At 47.0% G+C, this 22500-nt stretch overlaps 2 protein-coding genes across 9 annotated transcripts in view; one reads left to right on the top strand and one right to left on the bottom strand.

The window, feature by feature from the left end:
* The first annotated feature begins 607 nt into the window (after positions 1–607).
* Positions 608–22500, top strand: part of AKAP17A (A-kinase anchoring protein 17A) — a 75786-nt gene continuing 53893 nt past the window's right edge. The window contains exons 1-3 of one of the 8 annotated variants that reach the window (XR_015713720.1): positions 850–1286; positions 1707–1953; positions 14474–16064. The gene's annotated coding sequence lies outside the window, so the exon portion shown is untranslated. The other 7 variants (XR_015713721.1, XR_015713722.1, XR_015713714.1 and 4 more) reach the window with 7 other exon arrangements.
* Positions 6179–11653, bottom strand: LOC148090660 (uncharacterized). Its single transcript, XM_087813408.1, has 4 exons — positions 11566–11653; positions 8797–9593; positions 7076–8320; positions 6179–6190 (listed from the first exon to the last, which is right to left on the bottom strand). The coding sequence occupies exons 1-4, from the start codon at positions 11651–11653 to the stop codon at positions 6179–6181; spliced, it is 2142 nt and encodes a 713-aa protein (XP_087669534.1).

Here is a 22500-nt window from a genome sequence, read left to right as displayed (position 1 = left end):
GAGGGCGGGGAGTCATTGGGGGGCCAGCAGGGGACGAGGGTCGGGGTCTGCGGGGCGCCGGAGGGAGCGCGGGCCGGGGTCTCTGGGGCGCCGGAAGGGGCCGGGGGCCGGCGTCTGTGGGGCGGCGGAGGGAGCGCGGGCCGGGGTCTCGGGCGCCGGAAGGGGCCGCGGTCCGGGGGCGCCGGGAGGGGGCGAGGGCGGGGAGTCATTGGGGGGCCAGCAGGGGACGAGGGTGGGGTCTGCGGGGCGCCGGAGGGAGCGCGGGCCGGGGTCTCGGGCGCCGGAAGGGCCCGGGGCCGTCGTCTGTGGGGCGGCGGAGGGAGCGCGGGCCGGGGTCTCTGGGGCGCCGTAAGGGGCCGCGGTCCGGGGGCGCCGGGAGGGGGCGAGGGCGGGGAGTCATTGGGGGGCCAGCGGGGGACGAGGGTCGGGGTCTGCGGGGCGCCGGAGGGAGCGCGGGCCGGGGTCTCGGGCGCCGGAAGGGGCTGGGGGCCGGCGTCTGTGGGGCGCCGGAGGGTTCGCGGGCCGGGGTCTCGGGCGCCGGAAGGGCCCGGGGCCGGCGTCTGTGCGGCGCCGGAAGGGGCCGCGGGCGTGGAGTCATTGGGGGGTCGGGCCCGAAGTATGCTCCAATCACGTAGAAAAGAGAAATGACTGTTTACAGGGCTTACGTGGAATTTAAACTAGCACACAGATAGTTTTCACAGTGGTGTTGCCAATTTTATCGAAGAATTAACCAGGCCATTCATCTCAGCTATAGAAGAGGAACGTTCTTTTCTAAAGATGAAAAGATAGACCTTTGGTATTTCTGCACAAGAGCCTCTTGCAAAGCACAAGACCCACCCTAAGTATAAACCCGGCCAAAACCCCTCGGAGAATACTTGGCATGACCAGAGCCAGCGCAGAAGGAAAACCAAGTCATAGGCTACTTCTGTGCTCTTTCAGAGCCTATTTGAAATAGCTGAGAAAATACTCAATTACATAAATACCAAAGTGTTTGGTATTACGAAAACATATCAAAATGTTCACCATAGCGGCTGGCTAATAATATTACAAATGGTTGAATTTTCTTAATTTTTCTTTGTTGGTGTTTCTCTGTATATTCCAAATTTTCTACAGTGAGCATATAAAAAATAACTCTGAGTAAAAATGTTCGTTCTCTCCTATGTTAAAAAAAAATCTTATCTTTCCATATTTTTCTTTCTTGAAAGCTTCTTTCATGGATACTAGAATGAAGTTCAGAGCGCATGAGCAGAGATGAACGAAGTCTTCATGATTTCTGGACATGGAATGTAAGTTGACCTGAATGAATTTTTAAATAAGAATCCTCCTGAGCAGCATGAGTTTTGATTGGAAGAATGGGAGCATGAACTTGGAGTCATGTTTGGTTTTATTGAGACCCCAGAGATATCTTGTCGAGTCTTTCATGCAAATCTAAATGTTTAGGCTCAGCTTATCTGCGAAGTCTTAAGTAAATATATACATGCATATGTATGATGTTAGGTAAAAGAGATAGCAAAGTAAGGAGGTTTTCTGAGGAAGGGATACTTACTGGAATGGCCCATGCTGCCGCCCAAATGCAAAAATATGTGATTATCTTCGTTTTCCTTAGAAATATTAGTTAATGGCTGTTTTTTAAAAAAAAGAATAGCACAAAATTACTTATAGAGCAAAAGATAATAACCACAGTAATGGATTATTTCATTTGTAAGCATTTGCCTACTTCCTGGGCACGGAGTATTTATCGAACATGAGAAGGTGGCTGTCAAGACTCAGTGTTCCAGAACACCCTGGAGTGGTCCTAGAGACATACCTAGAGTGGTCACGGAGACATATGGGCATCATCAGGCTCGGCGCCACTGGAGCCACCTAGACTCTTTCTGCCTCTGCCAGTGAAGGGGAACAGCCACGTAGCCACAAAGTCATAACCATAACTTTGTCCTTCTGCTGTTCTTGATGGTAATAATCTCTCTCTTCTGAATAGTTTTAATCAAGTGTTAACTAATTGTGCTAAGACTGTGTTTAAAAGATGAAACACTTATCATGGGCTCTTCTAGACTGTAAGGGACAGACGAGAGGGAGCCTAGGCTAATGGAAAGAACATGGCGTTTGGATTTAGGGTCCTGGATTAGAATTCTACCTTTGCTACTTGCAGTGTGAGTTTGAGAAATGTAAGGATTTTGTTAAGCCTTGTTTCCTCCATCTGGGATAATATTACCTGCACTTAAGGATTACCCCAACTATCTAAGCAGAAAGATCTTCTCTGAGAAGCCTTCTCTGGCCCCGTTTCAGAGGGCATTTGGTGTCTCTTTTTTGCACACATCAGCTTCTGCATACCTCATGGCTAGTTTATTGTACTGTTTTCAAATAGCCTGACTACTTACACGTTCCCCTGCCCTACTGAAAGCTCCTGAGACCCAGGAGCATGTCTTAGTGATCATTGTAGTCCAATCCATAGCACAGAAAAACACTTTTCATGAATATTGTTGATTAATAAATACTTATTAGTGTAAGCAATACCTGGCACTGTCCTGGGTATGTAGCAATCTCTTAATAAATTATAGCAATTACTATAAGGGACTTCTAAATATATGATCCTTTATTCCTGTTAGACTCACATTCAGAAATGGTCTAATATACATTTTGATACCTTGGAATAGACATCATATAGTCCATGTGAATCAAAAATTTAAATTCCTATTTACTGCAAATTGGATTGCTTGATGTAATGATACCATTACTATAGAAAGGAAGGAAAGTTTTACTCCTATTTCATGAACTCCCACTTGGTTTATAGATTAAAATACTGTGTGTTATAAAATAGCCTTTATTGAATTTTGTGTTGATAGTGGACACATAATAAAATCTCAGTAAGTTATTTGCATTTCTTCACAGGAGAGAGGACACAGTTCCAGGGAGAAAAAAAGGGGGGGGCAGGAGGGAGCTGTCCAGTTTGGCTCAGTGGTTAGAGCATCCGCCTGCGAACCTAAGGGTCTCAGGTTCTATTCCAGGTCAAGGGCATGTACCTCGGTTGCAGGTTCAGTTCTGGGCCCCAGTCAGTGCTCGTGTGAGAGGCAACCAATCGATGTGTCTCACTCAAATCAATGTTTCTCTCTCTCCCTCTCTCTCTCTCCCTCCCTTCCACTCTGTAAAAATCAATGGAAAAAAATATCATTGGTTGAGGATTTTTAAAAAGGGGGACAGGACTTACTCTTGTAGCTGTCCAGCAGAAAGTCAAAACCTCCTTCCAAAATACTGTAGATTAAAAACAAGGCTGAGGAGACCTCAGGACAAGTATAATGCAGAGCTCTGGGCATAGATGTTGAAAGGTAGCTGTTTAGTAAGCAAGGGTTATACCATACTTTGTAGTCCCCAACCTAATTATTACATAGACTTTGCAGAAGGCCAGTCTACACTGTGATTTGGAGGAGCCATGGTGTCCTGGAAGGTACCTGTAGTGAAGGCCAGGGTTATGTGCAGCCCATTTCTAAGCTGCAATCCAGAAATCTGGCCACATTAGCTCCCTTTCAGATCCACTCCAGAGCAATTGCACGATGTCCTGTGGTGCTTGTCACTGTCTCCACAAGTAGCTCAAAAGACTCCTATAGAAATGGCCTCAGTTTTGTCAGCCTGAAAGCAGAGGCTTAAGAATTGTCTGAATCCCCTTTAGATTATTTCATGTATTTAACAATTACCTAGTTAATTTGGACAAATTTTTAAAAGGCAAAAAGCAAAGCCTAATTAAAGCCCTGTTTAAAAGCCCAAGCTGGATTTTTAAAATCCGAGTTATCTAATTTCTTATCGAAACTAACCAAAGCAACCAGAGAATTATCAAATTTCCACCTCAGTTTGCCAATTTTTTAGTAACATGTCTTTCATTTTTCAAACCTATCGTATTGTAAAATGGAAAAGGAGTGGGACAGAAGTAAAAATCTCTAGCTATCCTAAGTAGAAGTGTTTTTAATACAGCTTTTAAAACCCTAATGTCAATTGGCCAAAAAATTAGTTTTTTAGGTCAAATGTTGATTTTTTTTTTTTTTTTAGGGACTAAGAAGTTATATGGAAACTGTGATTCATTCATTCATTCAACAAACATTTGAAGGCCTAACGTGGGCCATATACTGAGTCCTAGAGACAGACATAAGCCCTATGACTGACTGGATTAGGCTTTGAAATAAATGTAATATGATGTGTTAAATCAAGTTCATGTTTATTTCTGAATAGAGTCAGTGTTTAAAGGTTACTGTTGTTACTATTTAAAAGAGAAGCAGCTCTGGCAGGCGGCTCGGTTGGTGCGGCTTCGTCCCGCGCACCCGAAGGCTGTGAGTTCAGCCCTCGCTCGAGACTGATTGATGTTTCTAACCCTCTCTCCCTTCCGCTCTCTCTGAAATCAATAAAAATATATTGTTTTAAAAAACAGTATAATAATCACATTGTGTATAGCAGACCTCCATGTGTTCTAAAAGGGGAGCATATGTGCTTATATGTGTATAGAATATTTCTGGAAAGTTGCAAAGGATATAAGTAGTGGGAATTGCCTCTAGAGAAGAGAAATATAGTACTGGGGGTCTGGGATGATGGAGATGTAATTTTTTTGAGATTTAATATTTTTGTATACCTTTTTATAGTGTTTGAATTTTTTATTTTATGTACATACATAGATTAATTTTTCAATTAAAAACAGTTAATTTTTAAACATATGATAGACGGAGGAAGTACTTGCAAACTCATTAAGATAAAGGGAGATTTCCTTGTGAACAGTCATATAGATAGATGTTTATTATAACACCAGAATTCATTATCTCTTTCATTTACATGTCGTGTACAACTTACAAAGTTTCACATCCACTGCCTGAGTGAGTGCTCATCACAACCTGTTGAAATAGGTGGGACAAATACTAGAAACCACACTTAAATTTAAAAAACAAAACAAAACAAAACCCTGAACCTTAAAGGAGTTCAAAATCTAAAGCATATTTTCATGAAAGAAGTTTGTAGCGATTTACATGACTGTGATAATTTGAAATCCTGAAATTTCACAGTATTTTGAGCTATCGAGTAGTTTATGAGTAGCAGTATCGTTAAAGCCTTCAGAAACATTCCTTGCAATATTGATCTCTTAACTAATAAACTCTTGCTTACAGGAGGAAGGAAGCAGAAAAAATAACCTATTGAAACTCTTTGTGTAAAATATGCCTAATCTTAGAATATAAATTGTCAACTAATACCTGGTTGAAAATTAACATTTAAAAAGTTGCATCCAAAACTTTGCTATATAGATGTTTACCTTTGAACTAGAAAAACCTAAAATAATTGCCTAAATGGAAAAAGAAGGAAATGACAAATCATTGCTACTAAACCTTAAAAACATACCCTAAAGTTTTATGGCTATAGTTATTATATCTCCCAGTGTCCCCGGGCAGTTTGACTTACACCTCCTGTCCCCAAGTAATTATTGATAGCACCCCTATTATTACTCAAAGGTGTCCTAGTTTGAGTAATAAAGTATACCTCCACCCTATGAAATCGCATAGTCTAGACTCATTCGTCTTTGAGATCCTCACATTCTAGCGTTTGGGCTTCATCTCGAAACTAAAAAGTACCCTTATTTATACAAAGGCTGAAGGGTCCCCGCTCAGATTTTAGCTGCACATACGGCTCAAATAAAAAAGAGTAGTTTCCAAGCACTTCCCACTAGCAACTGTTGGCTTTATTAAAGGGACTAATAGTGAGAAGAGAGTCTCAAGGTCTGATCTGGAAATTTTGGTTTGTGGGGTTTAAAAGTGAAATGTGAACTAAGCTGGATTTGGTGAGACAACTGATTTCACTAAACAGAGTTCAAAAACTGAACACCACCCCACCCCCACCCCGAGTCCTTCATTCGTGGCTTCCTTTATTTATTAATATTTGGAGAGTGGCTACTAGAGGCGAGACACTGTTCTACGCACTACATCAGTTTTGTCAATAGTTTGGGGGACTTCCTGCTAAATTTCCAGTGGTTTGCAGGAATGTTATAGTAGGTATCAGATTTTGTTTAATTCAGCCTCTGAATTCCTCTCTCACACTCTAGGATTTCCCTAATTTGGAATTCTCTATTCAAAAATTACTAAGGTTATTCCCAGAAAGGTTACATTATTGCTGCTTTTTTATGTTACAGGTGCACTTCTTAGAGAAAGTAAATGAGTTAGTAGCCAAGCTGGATACAGTAACAGCATCTTTTACTCAGCAGTGAGCAGACCATCTATTCAGAAAATGTAATTACCCGAAAGGTGAAGGCAAAGCTACACTTGTTTATAAAAAGTATTCACTTGCCACATCCTCTAAAGCACTTGGCATTTCGATTGAAGGTATCGTGTAGAACGTGATTACTTGAGGTCTGCGTAAGTATTAAAGACTTCAATTGTTCCTTTATGTTCAGATCTGCACTGGAGCAAAATCTTTTCAGAATGTTTCTAGCACGCGTGTGCCGAAGGCGGAACATTCAGGCTTCCCTCTGAGGGAGGGGGCCTTGGACTGAGCCCGCCAGTGCGGCTTCGTTCCCCGTTGCTGCGGATGTTTGCGGGTCTTCTGGTTCTTGCTCCCCTCTCCTACTCCCCCGGAAATCTGTATTTCGCTGTCACTATCACTTCCACTGATTTGCTGTCACTCTCTGATTTCCTGTCACTGGCTGATTTCCTGTCACTCTCTGATTTCCTTTCACTGTCTGATTTCCTTTCACTGTCTGATTTCCTGTCACTGTCTGATTTCCTGTCACTGTCTGATTTCCTGTCACTGTCTGATTTCCTTTCACTGTCTGATTTCCTTTCACTGTCTGATTTCCTTTCACTGTCTGCTTTCCTTTCACTGTCTGCTTTCCTTTCACTATCTGCTTTCCTTTCACTATCTGATTTCCTGTCACTATCTGATTTCCTGTCACTATCTGATTTCCTGTCACTACCTGATTTCCTGTCACTACCTGATTTCCTGTCACTACCTGATTTCCTGTCACTACCTGATTCCCTGTCACTACCTGATTCCCTGTCACTCTCTGATTTCCTGTCACTCTCTGCTTTCCTTTCACTGTCTGCTTTCCTTTCACTACCTGATATTTCCTGTCACTGCCTGATTTCCTGTCACTGCCTGATTTCCTGTCACTGCCTGATTTCCTGTCACTGTCTGCTCTCCTGTCACTATCTGCTCTCCTGTCACTATCTGCTCTCCTTTCACTCTCTGATTTCCTTTCACTATCTGATTTGCTGTCACTGTCTGGTTTCCTGTCACTGTCTGGTTTCCTGTCACTGTCTGGTTTCCTGTCAATGTCTGGTTTCCTGTCAATGTCTGCTTTGCTGTCACTATCTGCTTTGCTGTCACTATCTGCTTTGCTGTCACTGTCTGGTTTCCTGTCAATGTCTGGTTTCCTGTCAATGTCTGGTTTCCTGTCAATGTCTGCTTTGCTGTCACTATCTGCTTTGCTGTCACTATCTGCTTTGCTGTCACTATCTGGTTTCCTGTCACTGTCTGGTTTCCTGTCAATGTCTGGTTTCCTGTCAATGTCTGCTTTGCTGTCACTATCTGCTTTGCTGTCACTGTCTGGTTTCCTGTCAATGTCTGGTTTCCTGTCAATGTCTGGTTTCCTGTCAATGTCTGCTTTGCTGTCACTATCTGCTTTGCTGTCACTGTCTGGTTTCCTGTCACTGTCTGGTTTCCTGTCACCATCTGCTTTGCTGTCACCATCTGCTTTCCTTTCACCATCTGATTTCCTGTCGCTATCTGATTTGCTGTCACTGCTCTTGCTGCTGTCACTGCTGTCACTACTGTCACTACTACCACTGCTGTCTGACTTATGTTTGCTTGTGTCTGAGATGCTGTCATCACTCCCGTTGTCGCCGTTGCCATCACTGTCACTATCATTAGCATCTGACGTGCTGTCACTGTCCTCATCTTCTCCTTCCGAGTCATTGTCATTGTCGTTATCTCTTGATTCATCAGAGTTACAAGATGCATCTCCTCGGCTTCTGCTGCTGTTGTCTCCTTCAGAATTGGCATCATCATTGCCATTAGACTCGTCGCTGCTGTTGGGATCATCTCCTTGCATGGATTCACGGTCAAGCTCATAACTGTCATATCCATCACCGTTACTGTCACTCTCTGTTTGGCCGTGTTCAACCTGATTTCCAGGTTCTGTTTTCTGACCAGGTTCTTGCATGCTGTCAGCCTCTCCTTGTGTCCTTCTGTTGCCCATAATCACTCTATGTTGTCGTTTACTCTCTTTATCACCATCGACTTTCCCAGCTTCTTTGGTAATATTGTTTCTGTTGCCACCGCTGGGACCTTCTATTTCTGTTCCCTATAGAACAATGGATAAAAGAATGATTAAGTCGTAAATGTTATGCTGAAAATCGCATTGGTCTGAGGAAAAATGACTGAGGAAAGTGACCAGAGAAACAGAAGTTTAGCTTCCAGTACTTCAGAAACATGTTAGTGAAAATGTGCTGTATTCAGCACTTGAAAATGCTCTAATGTTTAGGTTATAACAACCCATCCACATTTATACCCAGTAGGAACTTTTATAAACCATTACATGGTGCAGCCATTATTTAGCATAGGAAGACTTTTCTAGAATTGTGACCAAGTTTTCAGAAATGTCTGATTTTTTAAATTGTTGTATATCAAAGTCTAGTACGGACTCTGGCTTTCCCATCAAATATTCAAGTAATTTAGGTACAAAAATACATGACTGCTTGTCATGATTATGTTTGTGCTACCATTAGTAGGTGGAGGGGAGAATTTAAACTGCCTTTTAAAAAAACCAACTTCACAAACTAACTTATCTTGGCTCTTCTCGTTAGTACTTGGCTTTGATTCTTGGGTAATTCCATTATCCACACTATTATTTTCTCTGAGACTGGGTTTTTGGATGTCCTCTATTTGGGGGCTATCATTTTCTTCTGGAATACCATCAGAATCCTCCTCACTCTTGGAGACATCGTCTCCATCCACATCATGGGGATCTTCTTTGTCCTCAGGGCTGTCTTCACCACTAACTGAATTTTGGCCTAAGCTAGTATCATTGTCATCTTCTTTTACATGACTCTGACCCTCCTGGCCCTTGCTGTTATCAGTGCCCTCTTTTCCATTTCCTGTTTCTTCATGATCACCAGAGCCCCCGTCTTCACCCTCATCTGCTCCATCCCCGCTAGGGCTCCCATCAGAATTATCTAGGCCAGCGTCTTCTCTATCGCAAGCCCCCGGTGTTATGGCTGCCTCCTCATGACCGTTTCTCTCACCTTCTTTCTGAGGTGTTATTTCACTTGTTTCACTCTCATTTCTACAGGAATTCCCATCTGCTCCACCCTCCCAGCCTGTACTATTACTGCTTCCAGATACTTGATGTTCATCTTCTTTAACAACAGTGCCATTCTCACTCTGATTTGCATCTCCAACATCCCCACTTTTCAAATTCTCATCACCATTTCTATTAATATTGCTCCTCTTTGCTGCTCCAGTATTGTCAATAGTGCTTACTTGTCCCCTAATATCATTGGATGTGGTACTCTCTTCTTTTCCATGTATCCCATCATGACCATATGTTTCTGGTTTTCCTGTGCCCCCATTCTGATCTTTATGATTCGGAAAATCCCCTAAACAGATCCAGTCCCCTGTATTTTCCGTGTGAAATAGATCACCTGCCCCACAGAGGCACAATGGCTTGGTGGGGACCAGCCTGGACTGCAGGGCTATCAAGATCGGGGTTCAAGTCCCAAGTCTGTCCATGGAGAACTGGGGGGCTTTAGACAGGAGCCTCCTGCTGTGAGCCCAGTTTCCACCTTGAACAAATTATCACAAGCTGGGGGCTTTTGACAGTGGAAATTTATTCCCTCACAGTCCTGAAGGCCACATGTCCAAAATCAAGGTGTCGGTAGGGCTGGTTGCTTCGAGGGGAAGGTTTAATGGATAAGTGAGACCTTTCCTTAAGATGATAAATTGTGGGTTAAAATGAGACCATCAAGGGAGAAGCATTTGGGGCAAATGTGGTTAACTTTTCCATCCATCTACTCATGTATCCATCTGTCATCTATCTATCATCTATCTATCTACCTATCATCTGTCTATCTATCATCTATCACTTTTACCTATCAATTTAATCTTACCTTTCTCTGGACTTTCCCATCTCTGCCTCTGTCTCCATGTGGCTTCTCCTCTGTGTCTGTGTCTCCCCTTCTGTCTCTCTCTTCAAAAACAACAACAAAAATATATTTTTACTGATGTCAGAGAGAGGAAGGGAAAGGGAGAGAGAGAGAAACATCAATGATGACAGAGAATCATGGATGGCCTGCCTCCTACATGCTCCCACTTGGGATTGAGCCTGAAACCTGGGCATGTGCCCTGACCGAGAATTGAACTGGTGACCTCCTGGTTCATGGGTCGATGCTCAACTAGTGAGCCATGCCGGCTGGGCCTCTTCTGTCTCTTACAAGGACCCTGTGATTGGATGTAGGGCCACTCTGACTCAGGATGACCTCATCTCAGATCCTCAACTTCATCCCATCTGCAAAGACCCTCTTTCCAAATAAGAACCCACTCTGATGTTCTGGGTGGACAAGAATTGGGGGGACATACTTTTAACACAAAATGTAGGAACTAATCACTCAAAAGACTATGTGAGGGCTTAAATGGCATTATCAGCACACTTTGTGTGGCCTGTCACAGGAGAAAGTCGTTAATACATTGATTGATTGCCATCACTTACATAAAAGTCAGGTTGGACATAAGTGAGGCCGAACCCTCTGGGGTAGGAAGTCATGGGGTCAGGTGAAGCAAAAGGCCTTGCTGCACTCTCCGAGCAAGGACCAGGGTCATCCCTGTCCCCTTCAACTCTTCTCTCTTTGCAAATTGCCCCATAGAAACCATGCAGCAGTTCCTCAATGGAACACACAGTTGTTATGCGGCCCAGCAATTCCGCTCCTCAGTAGAGCCCAAGAGAAATGAAAACATACATGCATGCAGAAACACGTACACCTGAGTTCACGGTAGAATTAGTCACCATTTCCAAATTGGAAGCAACCCAACTGTCTGTTGATGGGTGGCTGGATAAACAGCACGGGGTCCATCCATTCGATGGAATATTACACAGCCATGAAAAAGAGTGAAGCTCTGCCACAGGCTGCAACATGGATGGACCTTGAACACGGGGTGTTCAGTGAAAGAAGCTGGACACAAAAGGCCAGACAGTGTCTTTTTCTATGTATAAGAAACATTCAGAACAGGAAAATCCACAGACAGAAAGTGGATTAGTGGTTGTCAGGGGCTGAGAGAGGGAGATGGGAGGGAGGGGTGATGACTTAACAGGGACAGGGCTCCTTGGTGGTGGGGATTAAAATGTTCTGGAACCAGGTAGAGATATTGGTTGCACAACATGGTGAATATGCTAAATGCCAGTGAATTATACACTTTGCAAGGTTGATTGTATGTTGTGCAGAAACTATACCTTATTATTATTTTTAATGCCTCAAATTGCAAGGAGAAATGTAAAAACATTTCTGCTTTACTTCTCTGAGTCTTCATCGGCCCCTTTGCCCATGCACTCCTGACTCGCTGGCAGCTGCACATTCTGCGGTTTCCACCCCTTAGTCTCGGCCTTGTCCGTGTCCCTCAGGTCACTAGAGGTGGCTGCCCACATCGTCTGGTCTGTGGCCACCGTGGCTCATTGAATCTCAGGCAGGACTCGGGTCAGGAGGAAGGGGTGGATCTTCCATCCCCACCGTCCTCAACATCCTCACAGATGACATCACGCTTCCATCCAGGAAGCCAGTGTTGACGGACCCGAGGTCCCCGGGGGCCTCCTATTGTTCTTGCTCCCTTATTTCCCAAAGCCCACAGGCTCTCTTCCTGGCATCGGGACCCTGGACGGGATGTGGACACCTCGGGCCAAGAGTTCCTCAAGCCCTTGGACTTCACCTCTCCCCTCCTTGCACCTGTGTCACTGTCAATGTGTGTACATGTTTTAGACTAGGACTGTCCTGGGAAGACACTCCTGACAAATGGGGAAACTGAGGCACCCGAGGGTTCCCGAACTCAAGCCCCGAGCTTTTTGTTGTTTGTTGTTGTTAATCCTCACAGGAGGATATTTCTTTTTCTGTTGATTCTTAGAGATAGTGGAAGGGAGGGGGGGGGGGGGAGAGAGAGAGAGAGAGGTCAATGTGAACGCGACACATCAACTGGTTGCCTCCTGCATGCACCCCAACAGGAGCCCTGGATCGAACCTGCAACCCAGGTACGTGTCCTTGACTGGGAATTGAACCAGCAACCCTTCAGTGCGCAGCCTGATGCTCTAACCACTGAGCAACACCGGCCACCTTTTATCTGTCCTGGTTGTCCCTAAAGTGCAAAACTGTCCTCACTTGAGGTCATCCACCTTGATAAGAAGACGTGTAAGATATGGCTGTGAGGACAACTCAAAAGAAATGGAGAAAAGAGAAGGTCTCAGCAAGATTCCCACGGGCTATCTGGGGCTGGACAGCAGAGCCCCCCAGGGACCCCTCGGCCTGCCTGGGTCGTGACCTGTGGAAGTGGAGTGGCCTGGCGAGGCTCCCAGATACATTCTACCCAGGAGGGAAGCAGTGAGTGGCCATGAGTCAAAATCTGGGCAATTGTCCCAGCTTGGTCTCAGGCAAGGAGAGTGCTGGTCCCCTCCCTCTAAACTGTTGTCCACCTGGCTGAATGCCCACACCAGTGGGACCGACTCCCAGACGCTTCCTGTTTTCCTGCCCAACAATCCCCTCACCCCCCTGTGCCTGTGTGGTCCTTGGGAATGCATGTCCACCCTTCCCCTTCCCGTTTCCTGCCAGGGCAGCGTTCATGCCAGACCTCTCCAAGAAAGTGTGCACATACACACAGCATTGCACCAGGATTGCAGGCGAGGACCCTCCCCTTCAGGCCAGGCATGGGTCACTGCCGTCCTGAGGTTAGAGCTGGACACACAGGATGGTCTCGATAAAAGAAACACAATACTTTTTGAGTAAGTGTGGAATGAGCGAATGAGTGAATGGATGAGTGCATGACACCCAGGGTGATGTCGATAAGTGCAGAGAGAATGCATGAATGACACCCAGGATGACGTCTATATATGAAGAGTGGATGGATGGATGGATGGATGGATGACACCCAAGATGACTTCCATAGACGTAGAGTGAACGAATGAATGAATGGGTGGATGGATGGATGACACCCAGGATGACTTCTATAGATGCAGAGTGAATTAATTAATTAATGGATGGAAGACACCTAAGATGACTTCCATAGGTGCAGAGTGGATGGGTGGATGGATGGATGGATGACACCCAGGATGACATCCATAGATGTAGAGTGAATGAATGAACAAACGAATGAATAAATGGATGGATAACATCCAGGATGACATCCATAGGTGCAGAGTGAATGGATGGATGGATGGAAGGATGACACCCAGGATAACGTCCATATATGTAGAGTGGATGGATGGATGGATGGATGGATGGATGGATGGATGGATGGATGGATGGATGGATGGATGGATGGATAACACCCAGGATAACATCCATATATGTAGAGTGGATGGATGGATGGATGGATGGATGGATGGATGGATGGATGGATGCATGACACCCAGGATGACGTCCATAGGTGCAGAGTGAATGGATGAGCGAATGCATGCATGAATGAACAGAAAGAAGATGGCTGTGTTTTGGGGTCCATCCCCCCTTCTGCGCCCAGCACTCCTCCCTCTCCTGGATCCTCCTCCTTCAAGCTGTGTGGTCCACAGGACTGTCAATCACACAGGAGTAGGCGTGTGGCCCATGCTTGACTAGTCACAGTGCTCCCCCATGTGTCCACAGGGATTGATCCAAGGGGTGGTCCTCGGACCCTAGCAGAGCCCAACAGAACCTTCAGGAGCTGTGACTCGGGGGTGCTGAGAAAAAAGTATCTATTTTCTCTTTTTCTGAGAAGATAGGGGGCCAGGGGATGCCTGGATCCCTCTTTCCCTCCACACAGAACGAGTGACCCTACCTCAAAAGACACTAAAGCCTGAAGCTACAGGAGACAGAGAAACACGAAACTAAACCAGAGAGCCAGAGACAGAGAAGGGGAGCCGACAACCACTTCAGCTCCTGGATCAAGCCATGCCTGAAGCTGCACCGAGATTCCTAATTATCCGATTGGACAGTTTCTACGCCAGCGTGAGTCAAGTGTCCATTGCTTGCCAGCAAAAGTGTTACAACTCACCCACTTGGAGCATGGGGTGCCCCGAGTGGGCAGACAGAATTCCAGAGGAGGCACCCACAAAACCCACACTTTCTGTCTGGGCAACACGCGACGATTCCACCGCAGCCACGTGCATGAGGCACCCCACACCCCACTCCGCCCGTCTCCAGATATGGATCTTAGACCAGTTTCTTAACTCATGCTATTTCCTGGTTCAACATCTCGAGATGTGTAAGAATGTTTCTGTTTTTTCCCACAGCAGCCTCCACCATCGCCGGCACCCCCACTCGCATCTGAGGAGTCCCTTGCAGACCCCGTGTTCTCTCCGCGTGTCCCACAAACACCCTTGCAGGACTTTGGGGGGCCCGGGTTAAAATAGCACAAGGCGTTGAACTGAGCTGAGCTGCACCCTGCCCCAATTAAACAGCATCTTTAAAACAAAGAGACTTCCCTCACCCCTGGGTGTGCCTTGCCCCCCCCGGGCACACTGTCCTGCCTGCCCCCCCATCTCGTGAGTGACTTACAGTTGGGGTCCTGAGTGAGCTGACCCGGTGAAGCTGGTCTGAGCCGGACGGCGGGGACCCTCACTGTGGCACAGAGGAGACGGGCCCTTCAGGGGAAGCTGCAGACAGGAATGGAGCCAAGATCCGGCTCCCTGCCCTCCTGCGGATCCTCTGGCCCGTCCCCCAACCGGACACACGCCGATGACACAGTCCCCAACCCTCCAGGGAGCCTATGGGGCCTCTTCTAACGGCACCCTGTCATCTGCAGGTTTAATTAAACGCACAAAGGTTGTGAAACCCAGAGCCACAATGGATGGGAGAGGTTCCTCTGTTTCCAGATGGGCCCCTGGGGGCACAGAAGGTCACTGGAGCCGGTTTTACATAAGTTTTTTAAAATACATTTTTTTAAAAAAAACAAAAAACCAACACGTTATTAAGAAATTAGAAGAAATTAAGTGTCACCTCAGTATATGCAGGAATCATTTCCTGAGGGTGAGTTTAGGATGAGACCATGTAATGAAGTTTTAAGCACGGCTTTCGATGACTATCTTATTAATTATTATTATTATTTTATTATTATTTGTTAATCCTCACAGGAGGATATTTTTTCCATTGATTTTTAGAGAGAGGGAAGGGAGGGAGAGAGAAAAACATCCATGTGAGAGAGACACATGCATTGGTCGCCTCCCACACCTGCCCGACCGGGGCCAGGAATCGCACCTGCAACCCAGGTACATGCCCTGGAATCGAACCCAAGTCCCTCCAGTGTGTGGCCCATGCTCTAATCACTGAGCCATACCAGCCAGGACTAAATTCATTTTTTTTTAAATATTTATGTTCAGACGAAGTATTGAAAAACTGATTAGATTGTCATTCAAATGCTCTCTATTGTCAGGGAAGCAGCTGGACTGTTATATATTTGCTAAGATTTCCCTTCGCAGGGGCTGAGCTTTACCGTGTTGAAGCCCTAACCCCCAGGACCCCGAGGAACCAGCCCTGCCCACGCCTGGATCTCGGACGTCCAGCCTCCAGGACCGGGAGGCGATTGTCTGTGGTTGAAGCCCCCCGCAACCTGTGGCAGGCCTGCCACACTAACACACTGCTCATTCTGCAATTAGGGAAAAATAAATAAAATAAAATTAGGAAGAAACATTGTATAAAAATCAATCGCAACAGTATAACAAAGACTCACAGTGTAACCAATATTATCACATAAGTTATTATGGATACTGTAACAAATTATTAAACTATATATTGACCCAAATCTTTTTTAAAAATTGTAACAAAACTAACAACAAAAAGCTTTGCTAACATCCACGCAAAGCAAAATATAAAACCTCAGCCTTCTCTCTGTCTCTTTTTTTTCTTTTTTTTTTTAACTTTAGGGGCAAATGACTTCAGAAGAGTGTAGAGCCCCGGCCAGAGTGGCTCAGTGGTTAGAGCGCCGGGGCCATGAGCACGGAGGGGTCGCAAGTTCGATTCCTGGTCAAGGACACGAACCTGGGGTTGCGGGTTTGATTCCTGGCCCCGGCGGGGGCTGGGGAGGGAAAAGGGGGGAGTTTCGGTTTCATGGGGACAGAGTTTCGGTTCAGGACCGTGACCAAGTCCTGGAGATCATATAGATAAATTTAAAAAACAACACCACCCAAAATGAAGCCCTTTGCCCTTGGCAAGGAAAAGAGGAATCTGTGGATATCTGAGTCACTTTTCCGACGGCTGTGCACAGAGACAATAGGGCGCTGCCCACACAGACGTGGGGTTTTCTGCTCAGGGGCAGCCCCAGCGATGGGACATGTTCCCGGGAGCCCGGTGGCCCCGTGAAGTCACGCACAACACAAAGGGAGGCAGGAGGGACAGAAGCCAATGCGGGTGGGGACTTTTTAGGTTCAGGAGCAGCTGGGAATTTTCAGGCCAAGCCAAGTTCCTAGGAAGCTCTTGGTGACATCTCGTAACCAGGAGAAGGTGACTTGTGTGTCTGGGGTCCGTCCCCTGGCCAGCGCCCTCTGAGTCTCCCGTCAGAGCTCAGCTCCCTCCCCGCGGGCCCACAACGACTGTGACACGAGGACCCATCCCCAGGTTCTGTGTCCGAGTCTGGCCTCCCGGTGACATTCGCCTGGACGCACCCAAGCTAGACGGTTGTCAGCTGCGGCCACCAGCTGCCTGGGTTTCTGGGGACCAGGGATTTTCCAGGAGATGGGACTTTCAGCGCTAAACCGGGAGAGTCCCCAGGATCTGAACCCGAGCCCAGTCTGCTCTTTAGCGGCTCGTGGCTGATTTTGGTTCTGTCCTGTGGCAAGTGGGGATTTTCAATGCTGACCTTTCTTCCTTTTCTTTTTTTTTTTGACTTTTAAAAAAAATATTTTATTGATTGATTTCCGAGAAACGAAGGGAGAGGGAGAGAGAGAAACGTCAGTGATGAGAGAGAGAGTCATGGATCGGCTGCCTCCTGCTCGCCCCCTACTGGGGATCGAGAGCACAGCCCGGGCCTGTGCCCTGACCGGGAATCGAACCGTGACCTCCTGGTTCATAAGTCGACGCTCAGCTGCCGAGCCACACGGGCCGGGCTAGCTTTCATTTTTATATTTGGAAGTAAACTCATCTAGTAGGCTGGCGGTGGGGGCAACCACCCAGTGAGTGTAACATGCATAGAAAATAAATGTGCGGACACCTATTCTTATGCCGCCCCCCCCCCCCCACTTCTGACACAGAGTTTGTGTCGGTGACAAAGGGACAAACCCCACTAGGGGCTGGTTCCTCTTTCTATCCCCCCTCAGGGGACCCTGACTGCTTCCCCTACACGCGACCTTCTGGAGGTGCCCGGCCCTGCTGCCCCCTCCCCCTCGCCCCTCCGGCCCCCACCTGCTGTCCCTTCCTGAGCCAGCCTCCTCCCCAGCTGGCCCTGCAGAAACGAGGCCACAGGGACAGCTGAATGGTGGCCCCCTAAACACATAGGTCCTGACCCTTGGAACCTGGGAATGAGACTTTATCGGGAAACAGGGTGTCTGAAGATGGGGTGACGTGTAGGATCTGAGATGCGGTCGTCCTGGGTCAGGGGGCCCGACGTCCAAGGACAGGGTCCTTGTAAGAGACAGAAGGGGAGACAGACACAGAGGGGAAGCCACATGGAGATGGAGGCAGAGACGGGAGGGAGGCGGCCACCAGCCCAGGGACGCCTGGAGCCCCAGGAGCTGGGAGAGGCAGGAAGGACCCTCCCCTGGGGCCTAGGGAGGGAGCTCGGCCCTGGGACACTTGGATCTCAGACGTCTGGTCTCCAGGATGCAGACAGAACAAATTTCTATTGTTCTAGGCTCCGTTGCTCCTATAAACATCCAAGATCCACAATGAGTGACATTTCTCTGGCAGCCCAAGACAGGTGGAAGACACAGGGAGCACCAAGACACTGGTTTATGGGGAGTCCTGAGCACGAGGGTGCCCCCCCCTGGGGAGAAGGACAGAGGCGGATACAGTGGCCAACGACCCTTCCAGCTCCATACGTCCCTAGGGTATTGCATGTCGGTCTTGTCACAGTGGCCGCAGGATGAGTGATGAGATGAAAATGGAACCAGAGGAGGCAGGAAATGAACAGCCAGCCCCACCTCGCTCCTCAGCCCAGGGGAACAGAGCACTCAGGGCAGCCACACCTCTGAGAAGGACCAGCATTCAAACACCCCCCTGGTACCTGGAGTCCTGCAAGGCCGAGTGACTGAGATGTGATGGCAACCCAGTTGCTGAGAGAAAAAAAAAAAAACCCACACACCCCAGAAAACAAAACAGAAACTCAGGAGTGGCAGTTTCCTCCTGTTTGCTCACTGCTTCTCCTGGGGGAGGCTATAAAAATATGTGCCCAAAACTCGCTCACCAACATAATGGTGAACATCTCATGCTATATTTAAAAAGAGTAAGCATTGATGCAAAAATCCCAGGTAACAAAACATTGCTATTTTAAATAGGACCAAGACAGGTGAGCTGGAGTTAATGAAACCATATGAAAGGTTGATGGTCGGTTGGTCAGGAGACGTTGTGAAATATAGGTTGTCTCTCAATGGAAAATGAGACAGTGAAAAAAGAGAGTTTGAGAATGTTTTTGAGGAGCACACTTCCATTAAAGCCAGGAGAGGAGAAATATGAAAAAAATAATGGCTGGTTACGTGGGTGGATGGATAGGTGGATGGAACGATTAGTGAGTGGATGGATGGATGGATGGATGGATGGATGGATGGATGGATGGATGGATGGATGGATGGATTAGTGGGATGGATGGATGGATGGATTAGTGGGATGGATGGATGGATGGATGGATGGATGGATGGATGGATGGATGGATGGATGGATGGATGGAAGGATTAGTGAGTGGATGGACGGATGGACGGATGGATGCATGGATGGATGGATGGATGGATGGATTAGTGGGATGGATGGATGGATGGATGGATGGATGGATGGATGGATGGATGGATGCATGGATGGATGGATGCATGGATGGATGGATGGATGGATGGATTAGTGGGATGGATGGATGGATGGATTAGTGGGATGGAAGGATGGATGGATGGATGGATGGATGGATGGATGGATGGATGGATGGATGGATGAATGGATGGATTAGTGGGATGGATGGATGGATGGATGGATGGATGGATGGATGGATGGATGGATTAGTGGGATGGATGGATGGATGGATGGATGGATGGATGGATGGATGGATGGATGGATGGATGGATGGATGGATGGATTAGTGGGATGGATGGATGGATGGATGGATGGATGGATGGATGGATGGATGGATGGATTAGTGGGATGGATGGATGGATGGATGGATGGATGGATGGATGGATGGATTAGTGGGATGGATGGATGGATGGATGGATGGATGGATGGATGGATGGATGGATGGATTAGTGGGATGGATGGATGGATGGATGGATGGATGGATGGATGGATGGATGGATGGAAGGATTCGTGGGGTGGATGGATGTGTGGGTGGGTGGATGGATAAATTGATGATAGATAGATAGATGATAGATAGATAGATAGATAGATAGATAGATAGATAGATAGATAGATAGATAGATAGATAGATAGATAGATAGCTGGCTGGCTGAAGGTGTGAATGGATGGGTAGAGAGATGGATATGTGGGTGAGTGGATGGATGATGGATGGATGGATGGATGGGGAGACTGATGGACAGGGCAAAGTTGGCCAGTGCTGTGAGACTGGGTTAGTTAACTGGTCACTGGGATCCTAGCAACCCCCACTCCCACTTCAGGACCCAGCCGTGGGAGGTGAGCCTCAGTCCCTGAGCATGAGGCCTTTGCTTACTGACTTCTCAGGACTGGGCTCTGCTCCCAAGTCTCTCTGACAGGCCTCACTTGATAGAGGCCCCCTGCTGGGACCATGTTCTGGGCCTTGTCCCCAATGTCACCTGCCTCTGGAGCCTCCAGCTGGCCCTTCCTCGTAGTTTGCTCTGGAGACTCTAGTTTTCCCTGATTCTCCTCACCCTGTCAGGCACCTCACTCTCTGTTCTGAGTGATCACCTCAGTTGCTCTACTAAGAAACGGAAAAGCCACTGAGTGAGTAATATGAGTAATACGAGGATGTCCTTTCTCTGAAGGGTGTGCCTCTTCTCTGGTTTATCTTTTGTATCTCCGTGTTCTGTTCTTTGATCTGATCTTTACAAGGTCTGATTTTCTACTCTCTACCTCAGAAATAACACCTCCCTCCCTACTGTTTAAAATAATCGCTTAGCAACCAACAACTAATTCATTCCAGGAATCTGCATTTTTCTCACCGGGCTGCTGTCAATGACATGGATCCCCGAATCACTCAGCAGCCACCTCGCTGGGTGTCGCAGGCCGCATCCCATGTCGCGTCACATGTCACTGGTTGTCAGGTATCACAGTGGGAGCCTTGGGTCCTTGTCAGGAAGGGTCTTTGATTTTCGTGAAGTTATCATGAACAGGGCTGGACACAGACCTTATTTATTTATTTATGTTTGCAACCCCCCCCAGTGCCCCAGGCCATTTGCACAGAGTGAGGTGCCTTCTCTCTCAAGCCAAAGGTCGAATGATTACTTTGCACTATAGAGGAGGAAAGAGACCAGAATCGAATTAACGACTGATTAATAGATTTTTAAAAAATCTTTTTTTTTTAAACACTATTAAATTTATTGGGGCGACCATGGTTAATAGATAGGATTCAGGTGTGGGTTTCTATGTTACAGGATCTGTGCTCTGTCTGCCACCCCCCCAAAGTCATCTATCCAGTCCTCTATCGCAGGGCACTTTGGTTGTCTCCATGTCTCAGGCACCGTGAATCATGCTGCAGTGAACATAGGGGTGCATGTGTCTTTGCAAATACAAGTTTTTGGGGTTCATACCCAGGAGAGGGATGGCTGGATCATACGGTAGCTCTATTAATTTTTTGCAGAATCTCCAGACTGCTTTCCATAGTGGTTGTACCGGTTTACATCCCCCCCAGCAGGGCTCCCTTTTCTCCACAACCTCCCCAACCCTCGTGATTGCTCGTCCTGTTGATAACAGCCATTCTCAGAGGTGAGAGGCTGCAAAGACTTACAGAGGTGAGGCTGGCACGTTTATTAAAAAACAAAATGAAACAAAACAACTCACCATGGCCGGTGTGGCTCAGTGGTTAGAGCGTCGGCCTGCACACGGAAGGGTCCCGGGTCTCATTCCCGACCAAGGGCAGGTACCTGGTTTGCAGGTTCGATCCCCGGCCTGTGCGGGAGGCAACCCATCGCTGTGTGTCTCTCGCATCAATGTTCCTCCTTCTCTCTCTCTCTCTCTCCCTTCTTTCCACTCTCTCCGTAAAAAAATTAAAAAAAAAAAAAATCAATGGTAAAAATATCCTCTGTGAAGATTAAAAAAAATTTAAAAAAATTAACATTTAAATACAGCAACTCTCAGTGCTCACTGTGCAGGTTTTGGGGGAAGAAACGGGGAAGGCATCCGTCATGACGACAGGTGTCTACAATGCAGGAAGAAAACAATGCTGAAAATAAAGCCCGTCTTTGCACAAGCCAAGCAAACGTCCTGCTCCAGGAAACACCGTATTTTTCTCTGTGTAGGAGTCGAGATCGACCCGAGCCTGGCAAAATGCCTCCATCAGGGTTCCCTTCTCCTCGGGGAGCCCACGGGAGGTTGCTGGGATCTGTCCCATGGAAAGCCGTGCACCCACATGCACCCATTCCTCACCCCGCACCTACACTAGGTGTAGGGGACACAGCTCTGCCCCTGGAGGCCTGGGTCCTCTCAACTTCCTCCTGCAAACCCTGAGCGACTCCTCGGGGACCCCGCCCTCCCCCTTCCTCATTACATTTATACATCTTCCTGCAAAGCATTTACCCAGAGTTAAAGCACTTCTGGGCTTTGTTTTTATATCGTGAAGACTGAACCTGAGCCAGAGAGAGGTCTGGCTTTAAAAAAAAAAAAAATATTATATACATATATATGTTTTAATTGATTTTAGACAGAGAGGAGAAACATCAATGACGAGAGGGAAACATTGATCGGCTGCCTCCTGCACGCCCCCTACTGAGAATTGAGCCCACAACCCAGGGCCTGTGCCCGACCAGGAATCGAACCTGAGACCCTCTGGTGTGCAAACCGACGCTCTAACCACTGAACCACGCCGGCCAGGGCCAGGGTCATTCTAATTCCCCCATCCGACCCCTGCACTCTAACCAAACACCCTTAATTTAGCTCTTAGGTTTTTATTCTGCCCTTAGGCTACACACACACACATTTATTATATCATCTATCTATC

The sequence above is a fragment of the Miniopterus natalensis genome, chromosome X (genome assembly GCF_054644295.1).
Source record: "Miniopterus natalensis isolate mMinNat1 chromosome X, mMinNat1.hap1, whole genome shotgun sequence".
Classification (NCBI taxonomy): Eukaryota; Metazoa; Chordata; class Mammalia; order Chiroptera; family Miniopteridae; genus Miniopterus; species Miniopterus natalensis.
The sequence above is the reverse complement of the archived record's forward strand: the minus strand, read 5'-3'. Positions and strand labels throughout refer to the sequence as shown.